The 25,859-nt window shown below is 28.4% G+C and overlaps 2 protein-coding genes across 2 annotated transcripts in view; one reads left to right on the top strand and one right to left on the bottom strand.

Annotated features, from left to right (window-relative positions):
* LOC113366412 (serine/threonine-protein kinase unc-51) overlaps window positions 1-25,859 on the bottom strand; it is a 42,988-nt gene that overhangs the window by 12,612 nt on the left and 4,517 nt on the right. The window contains exon 2 of the mRNA XM_026608010.1: window positions 22,522-22,698. Coding sequence (XP_026463795.1) covers window positions 22,522-22,698 — 177 coding nt within the window. The remainder of the gene's footprint in view (window positions 1-22,521; window positions 22,699-25,859) is intronic.
* LOC113366414 lies at window positions 8,214-19,747 on the top strand. Its single transcript, XM_026608011.1, has 4 exons — window positions 8,214-8,539; window positions 17,127-17,211; window positions 17,473-18,124; window positions 19,424-19,747. Exons 1-4 carry the CDS (start codon window positions 8,487-8,489, stop codon window positions 19,579-19,581), a joined length of 948 nt encoding a protein of 315 aa, XP_026463796.1. The 5' UTR covers window positions 8,214-8,486; the 3' UTR covers window positions 19,582-19,747.

Raw genomic sequence — 25,859 nt, forward strand, 5'->3', positions numbered from 1 at the left:
TATATTAGGGTGGTCTTTAATATAGACATTTTCGAATTTCCTTGCTCCCAAGGGCTCAAATGGTTCCAAATTGATAAAAAACAATTCTCTGAAAGTTTTAGCTCTTAATATTGTTTTTTAAATAGAGCGCAATGCAATCAAAGATTTGTATGAAAATAGCATGAAAAAAAAAAACAAAAATTTTACAGAGCGTCGAATTTTCAATAAAAATGACACAAATTTTCACTTTTAATTCATTTGTCGCTAAGTTATACCGAAATTTTTTTTTTTTAATTTTCAAATTTGCTATTCATTACGAAGTTTTATTGAATTGTGCACTATCTAAAAGTTGATATTAAGAGCTAAAACTTTCAGAGAATTGTTCTTTATCAATTTGGAACCATTTGAGCCCTTGGAAGCAAGGAAATTCAAAAATGTCCATATTAAGGACTAACTTAATATATAAATATATATATATATATATATATATATATATATATATATAGTTTGCCCAAAGGATCCATGGTGTAAAGGCCAACACAAATCCAGGAATCCAAATGATTTTTTAACCCTTCATTGTTTACCATTGAACATTTCCATTCCATAAACTTTATTATATCTGCTTATTTTATTTTATTTTATTATCTATATTATAAATGTATAAATAAACAAAATGACAAGACAGCGATGGGTGAAACACATGATTTTTAGATAGTATTTCAAACTTTATGAAGCAATAACAAAATACTAAATACATTATTTTTACATTTGTCAACCTTATATAACAAATATTTTTTAAGAAAAAATGTGTTACTCCATCATAGACGCAAAGCAGACACTACGAATTTGCGATTTTTTAATAATTGTAATTCCTGTTTATTTTGACGTTGTTTGTAATGTCATAAAATATACTGGAATAGTGCACTTTCTCATACCAGGGAATATCGGTGTTGATATTGTTTATAATAAAAATATATGAAACTGTAAGTGTTCTTCTAGATTAGTTATTTTAATTACTTAAATATTTTGATTTTCCATCAAATAAAGGCTAGAAATGTTAGAACAAAACGTATGAATTTAAAATAAGTTTATAAACATTTCAATTCTTACTTATAATATAAGCATTTCTAATTACTTATTATAACGAATCAGTTTTAATTTTTACTTATTAATGTAACGCTTTGAGCTTATATGAGTTAAGACACTCATGACTAGCATTTTACATAATTTTCAATAAATTACTAAAAAAAACTTTGAACTAAAATATCCTGATAACCGATTTCATTTATGCAATTGAATGCCGCCCAATAATTTACTCGATCGCAATTGTAACGAACAACTAAATATAACTCTAGGTACATCAGACGATAGGAAAAATTAATATTTAATTGTGTATTTGAATAGTTAGATTGATGATATATTTAGATAATAGAAGTTAGATTTAATGATAATAAGAGAGCACTACAATTGTTTGATAGTAAGTTTTTAGACTTATAAATGGATGATTCATATGTCTATAAATATATATAGTCTGTCAATATTAAAGGTTATGATGTATCCCTTTATTATACTATCATAAAATAGGGAAGATTTTAATTTAATATTTCGTTAAATAATTTCTTGCAATTCTTATTAATAATTATATCCTAATAGATAAAACAAATACAAAGACGGTTTGCGTCCTCTCGATTAAAGCAATGCAAATAATCAGCCTTAAGTAATTCTAAAACTATAACAAATGCAGCAAAAATAAAAATATAAATATAATTTCAGGCTCTTGCCAAGCTTTTACATATTTATTCATTTTATTAGCAAAAGTAAAATTATATCAAGTCATATATAGTATTAACAGAAGCAAGCGAATCCAAGTTAGCAGTCAGCAAATAATACATGAAAAATCTCGAATAAATAAAAAAAGTTTAGCAACAATCTCTATTGTACATAATAAATATTCTAAGCGTTGCCCTTTTCTGAAAAAGCTAGAGTATATTTACTAGAATAACATAGATGAAAATGTTAGAGAATTGGATAAGGCCATGAGAGAATAAATATTGTCATAATAAACATATTTTTCTTTTGTAATAACAATCAGAAATTTTATGTTTTAATGAGCTATTTTGAACGATGTTTGTTCCCAGCAATTAGTAACAACGCTATCAGAAGACACTCCATTTTTAGACTAACAAACTAAAATATAGTTTTTATTTATTTTTTAATAATTTTAGAAGGTAACCCAACGATCGCCTTTTTAATTGTAATACTCAAATAAAAACAAATTTTACTAGTATTTGATATCTGGTTGCCCGAGGCTGTTATTGAATTTTAAACTTCAGATTGGTAGCAAAAGCTCTAAGGCACAAGAAACTCCATAGTAACTGAGTGAAAGCAAACGGTTTAAATTCATTATGAATTAGAAAAATATTTTGAGAAAAAATAGGCAATGTGTTGTTAATTTTGGCGATAGTGAGTTAGTAATATGATTCATATTACTAACTCTATCATCATATTATATGATCTGACCAGTATTTATTAATATGAAATCATCTAATTCTATGATAGAGCCATCCCCAGAATCTAAACAATTTCTGCGATCAAAGCCTTTATTGCAGAATATTTAAAAGTACGATAATATACTGAAGAACATTTTACAGTACGAATGTCAGTTGATTTTTGGAACAGAATTTTAATGCAATTATTCTCTGTTCTCTTCACAATTTTAGAACTTTATCAATTGATTGCGATGTAATCAATTATGAGATCACCTCAATAAATGCATATTCTTATCGTTATCTAGCGTTCTTCTATCACAATTTATTTAGCAAGCGACTGATTTTTATCATGTAATTACAGCAGAATATTGATTATATTATCAAAAGTTAAAAATACAAAAACTTGTCTTGAAAAATAATGAATATATTAGGATTTATTTTTGAATATGTGCGATTTAAAAAATCGCCAAAGAAACTAAATGTTGCTGCCAAAAATGGTAAGTTTATCAATATGTTTTCTTGAGAAATATTCATAATTATTTGAAAATCAGGGAAAACTACAATAATAATTAGGTATTCGTTTCAACTAATTTTAATCTGTAGTATAATCTAAAATAAATAAATAATGAAAAAGTTAGATAAGATTATTTGCATTAAATTATACAACCTACAGTACTATGAAATATATAATAGTCGATTTTTTAAGGAAAGAGTCAGTACAAAAGAGTAATTACTGAAAAGTTTAAAACTCTTCGAAATCGAAAAAGCACCACCTTTGCACCTTCTACTCGCGATGGTCATGTGAAAAATCAATTTTTACCTCAAAGCAAAATTCTTTATTTTCTTCTGCATATAGTTATTTTTATCATATATGAATAAGAATTTCTTAGCAATTTTCACTTTTTCAAGAAACCCGTAAAATTGCTAATATTTATCATTACAAATTATTTCATACAAATCTCTACATAATTTGTTTTTAAAAATGACAATCCTCACATATCACTAACGTTTATAAGGAATAGATTCCATTTAGGACGCCCCCCATTAATCACGTGAGCAATTTCTAAGATTTTTGGAACTCCCCCCTCCCCTTAGTGATATTTAAAATTACCCCCCGTCCCTCACCAAACATCACGTGTATTTTTCGTGCCTATGTTAGACAAAAACGAAAAATTTTAATTTTTTTTGCAAATTTTTGGATTTTTTTTAAATTGAGATAAAAAATACACATTTTTTGACATTTCCTGATCTTTTGTCTCTCCCCATTTAAATTGGAAAGGTATTTGCGATAATTGGACGCCTCCCATTTGAGGTAATTGCGATAATTGGACGCCCCCACAATTATTACTATTAATTCCATTGATTTCAGCAATTTATTAAACATAATATCTTTTCTTGAGTTAAAAATGCTATAATATAATGTAGAACACCATGATTCAAGATAAATTTCACATCGACAGCATCGCGCGATTAGAAAGTGTAGTTTCTGATATTTTACAAAATAATTCAACGGCAAATTGTGGTATATATTTTTTCTTTTTGATTTTTCTACTTCAACAGTGATGGGAACTTAAGAGTTTTATATGCTGTTGCATAAACTATGATTAATTCATAGCTTTTTTAGAAGGCAACCCAACTGTTGACCTACCTCAATTTGATGCTTTTAATATTAGATTTCTCTAATATTAATTTCATTTAATGCAGCGATGACAAGGAAGTCTACTTTTGCTTTCGGTATTAATTAACAAAAAATATTGTCTACAGCACCGTTAATCACATAAATTGACCTTTATATCATGCTCAGAGCTTTTATATGCGATAAAAGCGTATGCGTGCGAAATTCGAATCCAGGTATCACAAGTCAAACGCTAAATGGTCATACTCGACAGTATAGATCAGTTGTGACCAAGATAACAAAATAATAAATTTACAAAAATAATAGCTACTTAAATATATATATATAATACATTAATCATTGTGATTTTTTAATGTATGAATAAGATATTGATACATTTTTTTTTAATTTAGTAAAACGGCATAAATACATATACTGGTCAATTTTATTTATAATTTTATATCATCGTGTATTATTCATGCTCTAATTTGAGTGATTATAAATTATTTTTGATGAATATTTTATTTGAGAAACCAACTTATGTGGTGAGGCAAGGCTGATAGTTGCGGTAAAGAAACCGCCAAATAAATACATACATATATAAAAATTGGAACTGTTTAGCTAAATAAATTATTTACTTTAATTTCATAATCACATTTACATATAATACATATTCTCCCTACTGAGCAGATTTTTGTACTAGAATTTTCAGTTCAGTTTCAAATTCTAGTATTAAAAACAACTACACTACTATAGTAAAATATCGAGTTTGAACGTATTTTGCGTTCGATGTTTGCTTTCAATTAGTGTTTGATTTAGAAAATGTTTAGTAATTTAGTAAATAAAGATAAAAAATTGAATTCAATTTAAAAATAATTCAATAAGTGCATACATGCATAATAGTTTTTTTAATTTGTTATCAATAAGTCCAATAAGAAGTAGACACCTCATGACTCCGAAACGTTGAATAAAATGAAAAATTATTTAAAGAATTTTTGAAAGAAAAAATAAGGCTTAATTACAAAAGAAATATATATATATATATATATATATATAACAAAAATTTGTGATATAAGTGAAACGATTATTAAATGTTAAATATGAACAATCAACACTCAGATTTTTAACACACTTTTCGAGTCCATGGTATGCCTCATCTTAGGTGTGATTTCAAAACAGTAAAAATTATGTACTAATACATTATTTGATATTTTATTTAAATTATTTTATTTTTGAAAAACAAAAAAACACCAACTATCTCTTGCAATGTTTGACATAGTACTAAACATGTGAATATATACACAAATAAATATAAATAAATATAGAAATAAATATTTCTGTGAATGGAGAACATACCAAAATATATTTCCAAAATAAAATAACCCATTTCGGGCACATTTCTCATACTATTTCTTCCTGATTCAAGTTGGAGTTTAACTCGGCTGACAAATCTGACCTAGGGCAAAGCACCTATTATTATTATTTATTATACAGGTAGGTACGAATTACATACAATAAATCTCCCATGGCGTAACAGTTGAGCACACTGCCTTGTGTAGACAAAATCGTGATTTCAATTTCAGCTCTGGACAAAGAGATATCGTGGAGTAGTGATACAAATTTTCAGAGGAAAATATAGATCAACTAGTGGGGTGTATGGCATCGTGCCTTAAGGCAAATTGCTGGAACTTTCCGTACCGTAACGAAATGATCGAAGAATATTAAATGTTTTGAAATAGATTATTATAAATATTGTAACATTGTCGAATATTTATAAGAATTATATAAACTAAATTGGCAAGTTGAAATTATTTGTTTAAAGTATATTAGAACAGAATTAAAATTAAAATCTGAATTATTTTCGATATACAAAAAAAAAATTTTTCGAAAAAAAAATTTTGAAGCAAAAACTTTTTTTTCCAAAATCAATAATTTTGTTAAAACCTTCAAAACGTCGAGAAATGTAAAAATTTTCAATTTCAATTTTCGGCCCATTACAATAACTTACCCTACGGGAAGTTAAAAATATGTTTCCAAATTAAAATAACCCAATTTTATAGCATTGCGGTGTAAAATGGTAATAGAAAATCTCTCACACTATTCTTCCTTGTTTCGAGGTGGAGTTAAGCTTAGTTGTAGGACCTGACCTATTATTATTATTTATTATAGATGTATGTGTAGCGGGTTGCCAACACGCATAGCGGCTTGTCAACACGCATCACATGTCTCTGGACAGATTGGCCCATATAGTGACAGCACTGAGAAAAACAAAAGGAAATTCAAGTGTCAGATCGGACACGGTTTTTGTTTCTCCCTAGTCGAATTTGCCTAAAATGTATGATTCTTAAAACCTTTCTTTTCAATTATAAATACGAAAATACCAATAACATTTTATTAACGATTAGTATGACAACACATAGTGTCGTGGATATTAATCATATATAAAATAAACGAAATATAAATAATATTTTATGAAATTTATTATTGTCTATCATTTTGGTATTTAATATGGACTACACCTCCATATTTTGGTGACCCCGAGAGTGAACTAGTAACACACATACAAGAAGGTAAGAAGATCAAGACATATTTTGAAGTAGCACAAAAAAAAATAAATTGAAGTCTCAAGAATTACTAAGAAAAGAATTTTTAAAAATATAAATAATTATTATAAATGGCTCACAACCGCCATAACTAGAAGAACATTCTAATCCTACAACTGAGACTCCGACCACGCACTTCAAGATCAACAATAACACGTGCTCAATAAATCACTTATTATCATGGTAAATAAGTCGATAATAAGCACCATGGCAACAGACAGGGAGCAAACAATTTGGCAACCGCCACATACACTCAACCGCTAACTCACCAGCGAAGGGCCACATACACTCAACCGCTAACTCACCAGCGAAGGGCCACATACAATCAACCGCTAACTCACCAGCGAAGGGCCACATACAATCAACCGCTAACTCACCAGCGAAGGGCCACATACAATCAACCGCTAACTCACCAGCGAAGGGCCACATACACTCAACCGCTAACTCACCAGCGAAGTGTCAAATATACTCAGCCGCTAACTCACCAGCGAAGGGCCACATCTACTCAACCGCTAACTCACCAGCGAAGGGCCACGTAAGCAATCAACAAACTCAACAAGCCAACACGGCAATTTATCACACAATCTCAACCAAAAGAAATTTACAAGGAAGTTCAAGAATGGCAGTCAGAGATGCGAAACAATCTTTTTCATTAGGGCGGAGTGATGTAGCGGGTTGCCAACACGCATAGCGGCTTGTCAACACGCATCACATGTCTCTGGACAGATTGGCCCATATAGTGACAGCACTGAGAAAAACAAAAGGAAATTCAAGTGTCAGATCGGACACGGTTTTTGTTTCTCCCTAGTCGAATTTGCCTAAAATGTATGATTCTTAAAACCTTTCTTTTCAATTATAAATACGAAAATACCAATAACATTTTATTAACGATTAGTATGACAACACATAGTGTCGTGGATATTAATCATATATAAAATAAACGAAATATAAATAATATTTTATGAAATTTATTATTGTCTATCATTTTGGTATTTAATATGGACTACACCTCCATATATGTATAAATAACATATAAAATTAAATTTATAAAATTTTGAATTGATATGATTCCCTTCAACTTTTAGAATATTTTTTAATTAACTTATTTCGATAGTTTTCAACGACTGTTATATCATATACAAACCTATAACCACTAACACATTGGTAATTAAATTACTTTTAAAATATTTTTTTATATAACCTATTTATTAGATGATTTTCATCGATTATTATATCCCATTCAAACTTATAACCACTAACCAATTGGTAATTAAATTACTTTTAAAATATTTTTTATATAACTTATTTCGATTGTTTTCAACGATTATTATTTATATCACATTCAAACTTATATACCACTAACCAATTGGTAATTAAATGACTTCTAATTAATTGTTAGGAATATAATTAATAAACCTATCTTTAAATTTGACCATCTATGAAATAAATGCGTTCCCCTGCCCGCGACCAATGCAAGCGCATACCCCTTTACATTTGTCGCTTTGTTTACGTAGAATGCCGCGAGACCAGATAAGATTACAAGCAAACTCGACCAATATTGCCGAACATTCATTTAATATATCATTTTTTTGAGTCAACTTGATCTACGGACCGCGTGCCGGCGACCGTCCTAAAATCCGACAGAAATTAAAAAATAAAACAATAGTTCTTGACAATTTCATTAATAGTAAAAGTGATAATAAATAAGGCTGGTGAAGTCGCGACATAAGGAAAAAGTTGGGAGAAGGGATAATAATAGTGATATATTTCGCGAAGTGTTGGGTGAACTGCATATAGTACATGATGAAGATATTTTTAGTGTCTATCATTGCGGTTCTGTCTATTGTAGGCGGGTGAGTTTAAGGCCAAACATGTTTGATAATTGATTGATTGACAATAATTGATCATGCATAAATGATAATTAATTAATCTTTTTGGCGATCACTAATTTTAACCTAGATATTTATACTGTAACTATATACCTATTTAGTGTATTATTATATTGCGAAAATAGATGCTACGATTCGCGACAGACTTAACCGCTATCAGAGGTAATTTTTGATATCGTTATCTACTGATACGAATTCTTGATCAGGGCGTAGCTTAACACCATGGAAATACTACGATGAGAAACGTTCACAACATTACTAAATTACAAATAATTTTTATAATTTTTTTTTCTAATTCATTATTGAAATATATAGATTAAAATAATTTAATGGATCATTTACGAAATACCGACAAATTGTTCTAACAAAATTAAGGCGTTTATTTAGTAACTTATTTTCTTTATTATGTTGATTTTTGATGTAATAAATGAGTCTTGTTTTAATTCGATATTTAATTAATGCATATTATTTATGTGCAAATAAAATGTATACAGAATATATTACTTAAAAGAATTTGTAACTTAGTTTCTTTATTATCTTGATTTTTGTTGTAATCAGAAAATAAATGATTCTTGTTTTAATCATATATTTAATGTAAGGCATTATTATTTATGTATAAGTGTTAAAAGTAATGCTATAATATATTACAAAAATTGGAAAATAATTCAAACGCGGGAAATAATAGAAATTTAAAAACTTTTATTCAAAAAATGCAAATACTGCAGAATTGGATTGGGAATTATTCTAAACCATATTAATAATTATAGTAAAGTTTCAGTAAAAAGCAAATAAATCAGCTACAAACAGAAAGTTTCATATATAACTTAATGGACTAATTGTTATATATAATACAATGAATTCAGATGCACGTATATATATATATATATATATATATATATAAATATATATATATATATATATACATATATATACTCGTATATATATATGTCTGTATGTACATACAATATTATTATACAATACAGACTCAGACTTGGTATCGGATGTGTTGAATAGTCTTCTGTTCTAGTTAAAAATGGTTAAAATTTATTACAATTAAAATTATAAATAAATACACAACTGCAATATTAATGTATCTTATACACATTTATTATTATTAATGTACCTTCATCTACTGATGAAGGCATAAAATTAAATGTCGAAACATGTAGTAATATAAAATTTTTCTAGAATCCCCCTTTTTTATTTGAATATCCCTTCTAAGATTTATATATAAAAATAATCACCAGATAAAATTTAAGTGAAGTATATAATATTAATTCGCATATATAAGATTAGTAGACCCAATATCGCAATTGCAGTATGGCGAAATTTTTTTGATAAAGTTTTACATATCAACTAATATCTCATATATGAAATTATAAGATTATCTAATATTGTATAAGATAAAGGCTTTATGATAGACGCGCCCTTACATAAAATTTTCTACATAAATTATCTTATTATATTTAAATATCATAATTTTGATTGGCTTACAAGGTGAAGTGATAAATTATTATAAAGAGCAGATAAAAACAATAAAATTTTATTCGAGTTCATAATAAAAAAACGCATTTGAGCCAGTTCATCTCTGTGCTCTAAATATGTATTATGCAACAAACCGCGAATAGATATGAATTTCGGCAGAAAACCGCGATTGTCGACAAGGTTAGACAAATATGCAAACATTGGATGATTTTTAATTTGAAAAGAACACAACACATTAAGAATTATTTACAATTGTGATTAGAGCAGCGATGTCACAAGACATTTCTATGATATGTGCAAGCTGACATTGCGCCCCTGAAACGGCCGAGCTTTGTAACGCAGTGCACTGTTATCACTTATCAGTAAATAATGTGATAGACCAACAAACCGCCATCCAAAAATAGTTTCCGATTTCATAAACTCAAAAAATAAAGTAGACAGCCCAACAAGTTGAAACTATTTATTAGATTCTTACGTTCAAATAAAAATTCAGTTGGCATTTCACTGGCTACTGGCCACTGAAGCCTACGAGTCGCCAGTATTTCTTTTGAATTTTGATAAATTAAATCAAATATGCAGCCTTATAAAAAATCAGAAATATGACATTAAATTTTACTCTGATTGACATTTTTAAATCATCGTAGAAAAAGGCAATCCATTTATCAATGTTTCAAGAGAATAGAAAAAAGTTAACAATTTTAAGAGTTAGCAATTGTTGAAGTGGGGCTCAAAAAATTGTCACGTGACCATGCCCACGATTGCAACCCCTCTAGTAATATGAATTAAAAAAGTAATAAAGATTACTAATCTAGAATATTGTCGCTGTAGTATATACTACGGACAAGTTAAAAAAATTCATTGACCGTTAAAAAATGACCATTATTTACCATGTTTTTTGAGTTTCTCAAATTTTTAATAAATAGAAAACATTGTAATTTGAGGATGAGTCTAGTATATACGAGAGAGGAGTATATAAAAAAGATTATCTGAAAATTTTAAATAAATCGGTTTAGTAGAACTCTAGAAATCGTGGACATCGTATTGAAAAAAAAACGGTTTTGAGAAAAACGAGTTTAAAGTTTTCAAACAGAAGAGTATTATCATCGAACTTTATCGTCTTACAGCTGTATCCCTAAAAAAATATGAATTTTTAAAAACTTTTTGTACACATATTCTTAAATAGTTAAACTTTGAATATATGGAAGAGAAGAAAAAACTATTTTATTTTAATTTCTATACTAGAATGCCACCTTAATCTTCTAATAACCTATAGAGATTAAAGATATAAGCAGTAGAATTAGTCAATAGTAAAATTTAAAGCATAATGCGCCAAAATAAGCCAATCATTAAACTACTTTCAGAAGATAAACCAGATTAGATGGCTTGATTTATATTTTATACCATAGCAAAACCCCAATTCTAAACATCTTTCTATTTGAAAATATATTTTGTTTTTCTCAAAAATTGCTGTTTAAATTGGCAATAATTACTGATTTATGTATAAAAAGTTAAGAAATTTAAAACTTTATGCTCCAAACTGAGCAAATTAATAAATTTCACTCAGAAGGCAAATAGATTAGAGACTTAAATTATGCTCTATATCATAGTTATGCAAAAAATTATCTTAAAATCATCTCCTATTTTGAAGGCTCACTCCAATTTACATGTATTAGGACAAAAGATCAAAAATGATCAATCAACGGTCAGCCTCCTATTCTGTTCAAACTGAAACTGAAGGCTTATCAAAAATGTAGAATTATTTACTATAGTAAAAGTTAAATTGACATGCAATAAGACATAAAAAAGCTAGGCTGATCAAGAGAGTGTTATCAGATAAAGTACAACAAGAAAAGAAGTCCATCCAAATGAGTTAATATGCATATTAGGCCAATAGATTAAAAACGAATTGAACAATGATCAGCTTCGTAATCTGTTCAAATTGATACTAAAGGCTTTTAAAAATCTGCAAGCATTCACTCTAGTAAAAATTAAATTTTAAAGCTGATATGCAATAAGACACAGAAAACAATAATAAGCAAAAGAGTGTTGTCAGATAAGGTACAATAAAAAAAACTAGTCCATCCAAACAAACATATTAGGCCAAAGCTTGATCAACGAACGAATGATCAGTCTCGTATTTTATTTGAATTAAAACTGAAGACTTTTAAAAAATCTACAATAGTAGTAAGAAGGAATTAATAGGAAGAAAATATAATTATTCTATCATAAGAGTGTTATCAGATAAGGTACAATAAGAAAACAAGTCCATCCAAACAAGTTAATAAGCATATTAGGCCAAAAATTCAAAAAGGAATTAACCAACGATCAGCCTCTTTCTGTTCAAATTAAAACTAAACGCTTTTAAAAAAATCTACTAGTAAGAAAAAGTTAAATTGTTAAAGTGATATGCAATAATGCAATAAGACATAAAAATAACTATACTGATCAGAAGAGTGTTATCAGAAAAAATACAACAAGAAAACAAGTGCGTTCAAACAACAAGACTTAATATATCTATCAGGCCAAAAGCTCAAAAAGAAATTAAGCAACGCTCAGACTCGTATTTTGTTCAAATTAAAACTGAAGGCTTTCAAAAAATCTACTATTATTTATCGTAGTAAGAAGTTAAATTGATAAATTAATATCCAATACGACATAAAAATAGCTATACTGATTAAAAGAGTGTTATCAGGTAAGGTACATCAAGATTAGGGATAAGCTTTTGTTTAAATTGAAACTGAAGGTTTTTAAAACATCTACATCTATTTGTCGTAGTATGAAGTTAAATTGTTAAATTAATATGCAAGAAGACATAAAAAATAACTTTACTGATTAGAAGAGTGTTATCAGATAAGGTACATTAAGAAAGCAAGTCCATGGATGATGTGAAAAGTTAATTAGTTTTATAAAAGATTAGATTAAAAATCTAATATTGTGGCTTCTGAAAAAAGTACCAAAATTTCCAAAATCTACTTTTAACCATTCAATGCGAAGATATTGTTGCAAGATTATTTCAAATCATTTCAATACTACCGAGAATTGGAGTTTGTCTGTTTTTATATTTTTAGACAACAATTTATTCAACTTGAATTATATTGATAGTAATTTTTTATCATAAACATAAGTTATTAAGTGAATCTTTTTAATAAATATTCAGTGATGATAATTCTTTAATATCATATAATTTATCATTATTGCAGTTTTGCATGTAATAAGGTACCACGTGATTTCGTGGTTACTTTCATTTAAATGCATGGTGAATCTAGAGCACCGAGAAGCATTTAAATCTTTTTTGACGCAAAGCACTAGATTAAGATCTACCCTAAGAATATCATAATATATTCTATTCATTATGTTCTACTTCTTTTATTATTTATATGTTATACACATACAGAAATACCAACTATTTGAAATATTTCTTCTCTTGATTGTTTAATTTTTTTAAAATATGTATGACATTTTTAAACCAAAGAAAGTTAAGACACTTTTTACAAATATAATTTGAAAAATTTGGTCTAATTCGATTCAGAATGACTTGAAACGTCGAGAAAACATAAAATTAGCGAATCGGATTTTTTTATGAAAACATAAACTTCTCCTTTGGGAAATTAAAAATATGGTCGCTTTCTATCATTTTTATCCCGGGATAATGTATTTGCTTCTAGTTTGTATTTTTAGAAAATTTTGCCTGACCTACATGAGTATATAATTTGCATAGCCGATGTATCTTTACGGATACAAACAACAGACAGGTTTTGAATTTGTCTCATGTTGTCTGATGTATCTTCAGCTGATGCAAGATATATACTTTTTGCGTGCCGCGTATAGAACAAGGAAAATTAGTTCATATATTTATGACAAGGTTTCTGATGTAGTAGTTGATATCTATACTCATGTTCACACTTATTAATATTCCTTATTTACTCATTAATATTCCTTATCTGATAACACTCTTTTAGTAAAGATATTTTTCATGTTTTATTGCATATCAATTCAACAATTTAACTTTTTACTACGATAAATAATTGTAGCTTTTTTAAAAGCTTTCAGTTTTCATTTAAACAAAAGCTGATCGTTGTTTAATTTATTTTCGAGCTTTTGGCCTAATAGATATAAGTCGTTTACATGGACAGTCTTGTTGCAACTAATTAACTTTTCACATCGTCATCACAAATAAAATGTTTTTTCTTATAATTTTTCCAATTCGTTAATCTGTTCTCCCATTAATTAAACTCCTATTTTTTACTGACTCTCTAGAAAAGGCTGGTTCTGCTTTCTCAATTTTTTGGGAATAATTTTAAAATTAATTACTGATTGCTTATCACTTGATGAACTTTCCAGGAAATGACTCCTGGAGACCGATCGTAATTTATATGGTGAGGAAAAAAATAGTAGTGAATTATAGAAACTTGAGTCATCCAAACTAAAATTCGGATCTATCCAAATAAAATCAATAGGAGTAATCAAAAGTAAAGAAAATGAGATTTGTGAATTTATATATTACTAATTATAGAAAAGTATACAGTAAAGTAAGAAAAAAAATTATATTCAACTATTCAACCATTTAAGATGAATAATTGGCGATACATGATTACATTTAACAAAAGGGAGTTCGCGATTTTCAATCTTGAAATTTATAAAATATTGCAGGTTAATAAAGTTGATAGCCAAAAAGAAGCCCTTAAAAGATTACACATAAAAAGTGATTTAGTTATAAAAATTAATTATATGTAGTTTGGAACAGTATGCTGCACGCGCATACTGATAACAATTCAGATTTTAAGTTACCCCGTAGTTAAGACATCGAGCTTTTGATAATCTTGTTGTTAAATATTATATACATATTTATAATTATTAATTCATTGCGTATATTTCGTAAATAAAAATTTATATATGTTAAATATGAAAACAATTCTTTTATTTAAATCGAAATGGAAAATATTAACTATAATGTATTATCAGTCATCTTCGAGAACAGACACGATTGGGCTACTTAATTAACGCACTACTGACTGGTGCCAAGTTGTCATCTGCGTAAAAAAAATTACTTAAGAAACCCAAGTTCTATAATTGGAATACGCAACTACACCAAGCTTAGAATTTTTCAAATGTTTTTAAAATAGAGCCTTGAGTTATTCTAAACGGTTATTGACACCAAATTCGTAAGGCAAAAAATTAAAATGCATCACATATCTTTAGAAAGAATTAAACTAAAAGCTATAAAATCATTTATTAAAGATTTTAACAATTATTGCATATATGTTGATATTTGTTCTTTCAATAAGACCGTATATTTTCAACATATTTTTACATTTTTTTTTAAACAAAAAAATATCAGAAATTTATTAAAAAAGACCTGTAAGTTAGATGTATAAATCAAATAGCAAGAATTTTATATTTACTCATTTGAGGGATAAATGATGATGAAACAACTAATAGCGATGCAAATACAATAATATCTCGGTCGGAACCTAAAAATACTTTTCCGTATGAAGATTCTACAATCCGATAATTTATATGTTGTACATGTGCCATTTTAGTAGAAAACTAGGAGCTGATACAATTTATAATTAGACGATCACTTACATTACAGTTACACTTACATCGTGTAAAATATATTATCATAGACAAAAATAATAAGAAGACATTTTGTCTTCAAATGCTTATAAAACAAAACAAGCAAATATTGGATATACTTCAACTAGTTCCAATTACGATTATATGTATTATTACTTAATGATTATTTATTAATGAAATGTCTTATTTTCGGAATGAGTAATACTAAAATAGAATATATCGTTTCAATTTTATGACGTCTTTCACCACATGTATGCAAACTAATTACATATATTCAATTTGAAATGAAGTAAAAAAATCCTTTATTTAAGAGAGAAAAAGTGCTATCGACAGAAAGAAAAAAAAACCGCTTATTATTGTGTTTTTGAATTTCTTATTGATGATAAGAAATATGGCAACTAGTGGTATATGAAGTGGTACATTACTAGATAATTGATAGAGATTTTAATAATGTGTACACATTTTGTGTAAATTGTGTTAGGTTCCGTACCAAGATTTTCAATTACGATACGGAAAGTTCCAGCAATTTGCCTTAAGGCACGATGCCATGCACTCCACTAGTTAATATATCAATTAATTTACTTCTCGAAGGAGAAGTTTATATTTTCGCCAGAAAATGACTCGCGTGAATTATTTTTACGCAATGATCGGTCCAGCCGTTTCTTTATAATTAGCAGATAAGTACTAAATCTCAATTCTTGGTATCGTAAAGTTCAAGTAACTTGATTTAATTTAAATTGCCTCTTACATCTAGTTTATTACTAAGAAGCAAATAAAATTATGTTTTATTTGGAACACGTTGTAAACTAGTGGGGCGCATGGCAAAAAATTGCGGTGACGCGCCAACCAACTCAGCTATAACGACATGCTCACGCACAACGTTATGAGCGGGTGTCTAGGATCTAATCGGAATTAGTATCTTCGAAACGGCTCGACCTGTCTATACCAAAAACTATACAGTTTGTTCACATCAATACAAATCGAAAGTTTTTTAAATCATTCGAATCGGCCGATTTGTTCTCTCAGAACTTGCCATTTTTTGCACTTTTTGCTCCGTATCTTCCAAACGGCTAGACCTGAATTCTCCAAAAACTAATCAGCACGTCTCCTTATCAATACAAATCGAATGTTTTTTGAATTATTCAAATCGGTTGATCGGTGTTCCCGAAAACGTAGACGAAAATTTGTATCCGCACACACACACATACATCCATTTTTTCTAAGGTATGCCAAAATGTTCAGAAACCTTTGAAACGTAAAGATAGATAAAAATTTTCATTTTCGATTTTTAGACGTTTACAATAACTTACACTGCGGGAAGTTAAAAAGTTTCAACCAGATTCTCAAAGTTTCAATATCAATATCTTCGATATAAAAGTATACATATCTTCAGTATAAAAGTTCAAAAAGCAAAAATTAAATAAAACAAAATTAAATATATCGGTTATTAAAAATATATATCCATTAAATCAAATTCGTATATTTTCAGAGTTTCTGCGCAGACTACCCAAGATGTATCACTTCAAAATCAAACAGTAAATGAATTTGATGGGATAAATAATTCATCAGAAGAGGTAATAATTATAAATATTGCATGTATTTTAATTATTGTTTTTGAAACAACAACAAAACATTCCAAGAGAGATCTATAAAAAAATATTTTTGTTAATAAACAAAATGCATATAGCAAAAAATATATTTTTGAATCAATTAATTTGCAATATTAATATTTATAAATGATTATAATCGGTTTCTACTATATAATCCAACCTACGTATTATAAATATTTTATAATCTATATTTTGATCTGTATTATTTTTACCCATTTTTGGTAGACCACATTGTCGGTATCATCCTCAGAAAAGAATGAAACGCAAGACACTGAATCTGGTTGTGATAAATCAATTGGCTGTAGCACGACAGAACTTTATGGCCAGAATTTGAATGATACGAATTCGACAGTTACTTCTAATATGATCGCTGATACTACGATGTCTACAAGTGATGATACTATTAATAGTGCAGAAATTAATTCGACTGAAAGTTCAGAAGTTGCTGAAACTGATGAATCTGAAGAGCAAACCAGTGAAACACCTATGGATCAAACAAATTCAAGTACAATTGTTACAGAAGAACCAATTATTGAAACGAAAGTGTCCGATGAAAATTTGGCTCCAAACGTGGTAGACACTATGTCTAGAAAAGTTTCAGACAGCGATGATGAAGCAATCTCGGAAATCGCGGAAATACCAGTAGTTGTTACTGAAAATATCATTGAGGAAAAAGTAGTCAAAACTAAAATTGAGGAAGTGGAGTCTACCGTCGCAACAAAAATCGACATTGAAAGTAAATCGGAAGATATGAAAATAGCACCTTCTATTCTAACGAAAACTGAAAAAGAACAAATTTTGGAAGAAAAAGATGAGGGTGAAGTAATGCAAGCATCTGCTGTTGGGGGTGGTACAGCGCTCGATACTATACTTATTGGTACGTATAAATTCATAAAACTTCATTTTTCAATTTTATAAAAAAAAATTAAAGATATGAATAAAGCCAGCAATCAAAACTGCCAATTGCCAAGCAATTATATTGAATGTAATAACATTTTTTGCCCACCACTCCGTCAATTTATAAAAAACTGAAAAAAATATCCGCCTGATCTCTTATTTCTTTATAACGTTTAGTAGCTAAACTTGTTAGTCACAAGTTTTAGCTTAAGGGGATTGTTCTTTTTTTGTTACAAAAAATGCAAGATATTTGTTTTTGTTTTTCTCGAAATGTATTTATCATAGAGACGCGTTTTTTTTAAATAAAAATTACAAAGTCATAGAATATTACATGATTTTTTTTGCGCCGTCATTTTTTAACCAGGGGGCGCCAAAGTCGGTCTTGCAAAATCGATTTCTTTTGCGGTGCCACAGATATATCTGTTGCGCATCGCCCGAAACAAAAAGAAGGAAAAAAATGGCAGCTATTTTAAAAAAAATAGTCAAAAAAGGCCTTTTTTGGGGCGAGAAGCTTTGCAAATTTTTTTTGCGTAATGTTATCAAGTTGTTTGAGGTAGGGGGACTAGGTATTGCAGTGGTGAACAAATTAAAAAAAAATGCAAGTCGATCCGACTTGTAGTTTTTTTTTTTAATTTGTGGCACCGCATTGAAAAAAGTCATTATGAGAAAAACGTATTTCAAGTTTTTAATATAATGTACTAAATACACCATTTAATTTAATGTACTAAATACACCATGGTGTTCAAAGATGCTGACACATTAAAAAGGTCATGTGCATGAGGTATTATAATGAAAAAGAGGCAGCTGGCACACAATAGCCCGCGGAGCGATAAAAAAACGCTTTCAGATGATCATACATATAGAGATAAATATATCTATAACTTCGTCAAAAAAATAGATATTGAGATGATTTTTTTTAAAATAATTCTAAGGTTTTTAGCTTTCATAATATCGAGGTATTATAATGAAAAAGAGGCAGCTGGCACACAATAGCCCGCGGAGCGATAAAAAAACGCTTTCAGATGATCATACATATAGAGATAAATATATCTATAACTTCGTCAAAAAAATAGATATTGAGATGATTTTTTTTGAAACAAAGAAAAATAAAAAAAGAACAACCCCCTTAAATCAACTTATGTTTTTACAAATTGTGCGTTCCGAGGGTTATATAAAATATATTTTATTGCTTGGGGCTAAAGTTTTCTGTATAATCAATATTTTTGTTTCTTTATAAATCGTTCAATGTAAACTGGTATATAATTGCATTTAATTCCAGGTGTAATTCTGGTCGTGATTGGGGTGGTAATAGCTGCAGTTGTTATCAAAAAGAGTTGGCCCAAAATCAGGAGAAGCATGGGAAATGGTGGAAACAGACAAAATCGACAGCAGCACGAACCACCATTGCCCGAAGAAATGCCTCTGAATAAAGTCTGATCTTCTTACCAGAGAATGTAACAAAAACGGACGAAGAATTCAGGATTTTACATTCCAAAACAAAATTAACTGAGGCAAATTTTTTAGGAAGCAAAAATTTTCAGGAAAATATTTTTCTGATTCTAGAGTCATTTATTTTTAATGGTATTTTAATTTATATTTTATGGTGATCATAAGATTAAATTAATTTCAGATATTTGGTGTGTTCTAGCAATAATCGTTTATGTGTTAGAATTTCTTCTAGTTTTAAGATTCATATATATATATTTCGTAATGCATTAATGGATGGATACATCTGGATTGATTTGATACATCTATATTTATTAAAACCCATTAAAAAGAAGGCTAAAGCTGCGCTGTGGTAGGTTTTCTTGCCACTCTAAAATAATTAATAAAATATTATTAAGATATTGTTAAAATGGCAATAAATTTAAAATAAATTTTCATTCTAGATTCAATCTAGAGCATTAAAAGTCATCTGCATTTTTAAACATTATTTTCAATAGATTAGTTGTTAATTAAAATCTGATCGTAAATTTATAGCATTTATATATCCTAACATTGGACGATTGTAAAATCAAATGCTAGTCATATGCTAATTAGAGCCATTCGAATCGCGCCAGTCACAAATCAATCGATCAGATTTTACTTGAGTGGAATTAAATATATGAGCCATTCGGTTCGTAACTCAAATCAAAATGAGATCCGAACTATTGGATTCCTGACTAGAATCAATGATGTAATTATGAAATGAATACAATGCCATATATTCTCATTTTTTGTATAGTGATAATGAAAATAAAGAGAGTTTCTTAGTGCTTTTGACAACACCTTATTATTTTAACGAACTACAATATGAAATTAATGAATTGTACAATTCGTATTCAACGGTTGTACCAATGTATAGATAACACATTTTTGAAATATAGCAAAAAAGGAACATTTCTACAATGATGAAGGAGCTGGCAGTTTTACTGAACATAGTCAGATAATTATTCGTTTGAAATGTGATATTTGTTGTGATATAATTGATTTGGTTTTCATAATATAATTTATAATTGCTCAAAGTCAAATTGAACCTTTGTGTCCCGCCCTGCTCTACACATATACTTTTTATTAAATTTACTTTAATTGATTCCATCGATGGAATGTTACTTGAAACTTTTCAAAAGCAGGTCAAAAGGAAATACTTAATATATTTGCTATCTCTCCTCGCAGAAATTAGAAAATTTTGTATGAGCTCAGTAGTATTATTTACAATTATACACAATTTACAGAATTCAAAAAGAATCTGAAAAACTTGAATCATTATCAATTTTCGATTAAATAGAATTTGTAATGACTATATAAGTCGAAAGACCAAAAAAGACTTGGATTGGATTTTGCCATGTTTTCTATAGAAAGTATTTAAAACTTCCAGTTTGATTGTATTAACAAAATATAGACAAACTAATGGGGTTAATTGTTTTTATAATACCTCATTGTATATAGCATTCTACCAACGCATCCTTACACACTTAAAGTATTAATTTTTTTGATTCTCTAGAAATTGTTTAGAAAATACCATACTGAGAAAAACAACATTTGCTGGGTCAGTTAGTATATATATATATATATATATATATGTGTGTGTGTGCCAATGTGTCGAAATAAAATATCTATATTTATTTCAATACATACGTTTCGAGAACCAGATGTGTGTCATCATTCAACATCAGGCAAACAAACTAGTATACTCGACCTTCTTAAATAATCTATAGAATTTCCCATTAAGGTTATAGAAAACATTTTGGAGTCAAACCGCAAAGCGCGAAAAATATACTTTCATTTGAAAATATTTATTAATTTATTTTGAAGTAAGAAATTCAGAAATGCTCTTATTGTGGACCTCTAATGAAAGAGTTTTCGTTAGACGTCTACCTTACACTAATATAACACTTTTGGTTTCTTTAGTTTTGTAATGTTATAGTTTTTATTACTTTAAACTATACCTGAATATTTTAATTACTAAGAAATTGGCTTCTTTGAAAATGGTAGATTTTGACTGTTACATAGATCACTTTTACTTGAGATGTGAAATTGAAATTATAGACTATTTTCCAAAATGTTAACTTGCTTGAAACAAGTTAATAATAGAAACTGCAGCAATTGGTTTACAATGCACAAATTCGCTTATTTATTTAACTTTTTTTGTAGAAATAAATAATTTTAATTCATTTTGTGATATTTTAGACTGATCGTTTCCTTTAATATGTGCATTAAAATAAGGTAACTATATTTTTTAGTCAAAATCGGGACAGCAAGTTTCATGTTTCATTATAGTAATTTCACCTCGGAATTCAAGATACCCAGCTGTAAGTCTGTAAATACTTGTATATTGACACCCTAAAGTTGTCTCAAAACTTACATATGGTAGGGTGTCAATACCATATGTAGGTTTTGAGACAACTTTAGGGTGTCAATATACAAGTATTTACAGACTTACAGCTGGGTATCTCAAATTCTGAGATTCTAACCTAATTTAAGCTTAAATGACTAGACTAATGTGAGAGTTTATTTTAACCAGCCTTTGAAATTTTGTATTCGTCAATTTTCTCATTCATGTCTTTGTATCATATAAGCAAGCTCGTTGCCTTATTACATAATATATCATTTTCTGATAATTTAATGGGTGGATGTAATTTTATTGTCAAGCAATTGCAAAGACTAAATTATAAAACTTATACTTTTCAAAAACCCGAGACATTTCGGGAAAAATGGAATACAAGGTAGAAACCCAGAATTGTTCCGGTCAAACTGGGACGTATGGTCACCTTAAGGAAAAGTAATAGTAAGTATCAGAAAAAATATATTTTTTAACGTCCTCTGATGAAGGCTCTGGTAAAGAAGAAGGATACGACTTCAAAATTTCGACATTTAGGATAGTTTTAAATAACTTACCTCCATTACGAGATATACATTGTGAGCAGATTCTTTGCAGTCCAGGAGGGCGACTACGTTTTCGTGGTGCAATTCAGTAAGTTCCTTGAGAATCTTGATTTCCTTTCCTAACAAATTTTGAGATTTGGCCAAAGACTTTTTTGTTATGCTTTTAATTGCCACCACAAGATGCGTCTTCTGCAAATAAAAAAAAGTAGTAAAAGTCTTTGGCAAGTAAAAATAAATTTAGAGAATTAATTAGCAATTATTATTATATATATATCCACAACTGTGTGCAAAGAAGATAATTCATTTTTAAATAGAAAAAATCATTTTTTAGACCTTTGATGAAACATGATTTTTTAATATATAAGTAACCCATAGATACACAAGTAACCCTAGTTTTTATCGTTCAATTAATTCATTAATGTATTTATGTATGAGTGAGTTTGGTACGAAACTGCATTATTATTAAATATTTATATTTATATATATTATATATATATATATATATATATATATATATATAATGTGTATATTGTATGTGTGTCTACTATATATTATATAACTAATGTTCAACTTTCTCAATGTATTTCCTTAAAACTGAAACAAGTTTATTCATTAACTAAAGTTAATGAATTAAACATACAAATTAAAATATATGAATTAGATGTAAGTTTGCCTTGAAACAGGCTACTTCCCGATTTGAAAAGAACACTGAGATTCTATCGAATAGTTTTTGAATTTCTAAAATTGCCAAAAAAATGTTTTAGTCCGTTGATTTCGAAGAATTCGGTTTCTATAGAAAACTAATCCATGATGAAAACATGAGCTACTAAATAATTGTGTTCATAAACAAAATATATTTAGTTAGCTAAGAAGAAACTATCAGCTATCTTTGTTTACAACTGTTTCTTATTGCCAAAATATGGATTCATTAACTGACCAAAAAAAATTTATAAAAAATCCAAGCTCAATACAAAAAACTTTTTGATTAATGTTATTAAAAAGTTGGAACATTCGAGTTGTTTATAAATGTAATTTCATTGCAAAGACATGGCTTGGCTATTTTCATTTGATATAATAGAAATACAACAGCTTGAATTTTTCAAACCAAATAAGAATAATCTGAGAGAACTCTTTCGTTTTAGGACAGTGACCTTAAAAAAACGTTTCTGAGAAAAGGTAGATGAAATATCTTGAACTGTTTATAAATAAATAAGCTGAAATTGTCTTCTCGAATAACGATTCAGAATTATTTGAAAAGTCAAAAAAACAAAGATTTTTGAGTAAAACCATCTCATTCAAAAAGTTAATAATTATTACACTACAGATAGTGTACAACATACATGAACTTTAGGAAATAAGAAGTAAAATTATGAATAACTTATAAACCCCAAAATCATTTTCTATAATTTTCCATCAAACGTTTCTGCAACGTCAGGCATAAATGTTATTAATAATAAAATGATTTTCTATTTTTGAATTGCATTGTGAAAGAAGTAAACAATGTATGTACATTCATTATGAGACGTCTCATAAATGATAAATTTTTAAGCGTTTATAAAATACTTTATAAATAAATAGAATCATTTATGTTTCTTGTGCGGTGTTAATTAACAAAAAGGAAGTTTGATAATAAACTAAAAATCATATTAAATATATAATAATAACATGTAATTGTAAATATATATGCAGGGTGTCCCAGATCTTGACGTCAAGCCGAAACGAAGAGATAATATTGACCTTAACTGTCCTGAAAAAAATTAACTCACGTTCTTTGGAAATTATGAGTTTTCAAGTGCTACCTAGGGCTTTGGCTTTTTATTCATTTTGTTTATTTAAACTTTGGAACTGTAATCAAGATCTTTTGTTGAATTATGAATATAAATTTCTAAAATTGGTCGACTTTGAAAGGCCCTCTTTTAAAACATGTGGACTAAAGTGTGTTGGCAAGTTTCATCAAAATAGCTGGCCCATTTATTCAGTATTGTTAAATAATAAGATACTTGATAATTTTATTAATAAAAAATTACGAGTAAAAAAACAAAAATCGAAAAATAACATAATAACAGCTAACTCATTTCCTTCACATTTAGTTGAAATGTTTCGCTCTGTTACATTGAAACAAACATTTGAACTGAATGAGAGTAAAATGTACTAGCTGTAAGTGGAATTCTGTCTTAAGGCAATTAAGGCATCGTGCCTTAAGGCAAATTGCTGGAACTTCCCGTACCAAAAATTATTTTTTTTTTTTAAAACGATTAACATTTTTGAAAAAAAATTACTTTGAAAAAATAAGATTTTTGAGAAACTATAAATTGGACAAAAAATTAGTTTTTTTTGAAAAAAAAAAATTTTTTTTAAAAAATTTTTTTTTTAAAAAATTTTTTTTTTAAATTTTTTTTTTTTTTGAAATAAAATTTTTTTTTCTTTATTTTGACATATTGTGGAAGATCTGAACTTTTTTTCAAAGCAATCGTACTGCTTCAACTACATAGGGACAAAATATAAAGCGCGTAAGCGCCGCGTCGCTGTCTAACGCATAAGCATTGGTACGGAACCGATAGGAATGTTAACAAAATGTATACTTATTGTTAAAATCTCTATAAAATGTCTGATAATTTGATGTGCATATGTCTAATGATCATTTTTGACCGCCAAATGGCTCATTTTTTTACTTTTTCCTCTATATCTCCGAAACCGCTGGACCTACCTTCATGAAAGTTGTATCGATTCTTCATCTTGTCAATACAAATAAAATGTTTTTTGAATTATTGAAATCGGACGCTCCGTTCTCTTAAAAACTGAGTTACCGTTTTCGGAACTTTTTGCCCCGTATCTTCGGAACGGCTTGACCTGCCTTTGCCAAAAACTAATCAGCACGTCTCCTTATCAATACGGATCGAATGTTTTTTGAATTATTCAAATCGGTTGATTCTTGTTCCCGAAATCGTCGACGAAAATTTGTATCCGCACATACATACACACACATACATACATACATACATACACACACACACACACACACACACACATACATCCATTTTTTCTAAGGTATGCCAAAATGTTCAGAAACCTCTGAAACGTAAAGATATATAAAAATTTTCATTTTCGATTTTTTTGCGATTACTATAACTTACCCTACGGGAAGTTAACTAGTAAAAATCAAGACATTTTTAGCATTTATTTTTTTACTTAATATAAATAATATAATATAATATAATATATATAATTTTTCAATAATAAAATTATCAAGTATTTTACTAATTTACAATACTTATTAAATGCGCAATAAAATAATTTGATGAAAATTGCCAACACACTTTTTTTAAGAAAGGCCTCACAAAGTCGACCGA

The sequence above is a fragment of the Ctenocephalides felis genome, unplaced genomic scaffold, assembly GCF_003426905.1.
Source record: "Ctenocephalides felis isolate EL2017-DRISC unplaced genomic scaffold, ASM342690v1 CF-g0.4_SCAFFOLD_01170, whole genome shotgun sequence".
NCBI lineage: Eukaryota > Metazoa > Arthropoda > Insecta > Siphonaptera > Pulicidae > Ctenocephalides > Ctenocephalides felis.

Coding starts and splice junctions, on each gene's coding strand:
- LOC113366414 (XM_026608011.1), top strand. CDS start 8,487: ATGATGAAGATATTTTTAGTGTCTATCATTGCGGTTCTGTCTATTGTA. Junction 8,540..17,126: donor GTTCTGTCTATTGTAGGCGG/GTGAGTTTAAGG, acceptor GTATATTTTCAG/AGTTTCTGCGCAGACTACCC. Junction 17,212..17,472: donor TAAATAATTCATCAGAAGAG/GTAATAATTATA, acceptor CATTTTTGGTAG/ACCACATTGTCGGTATCATC.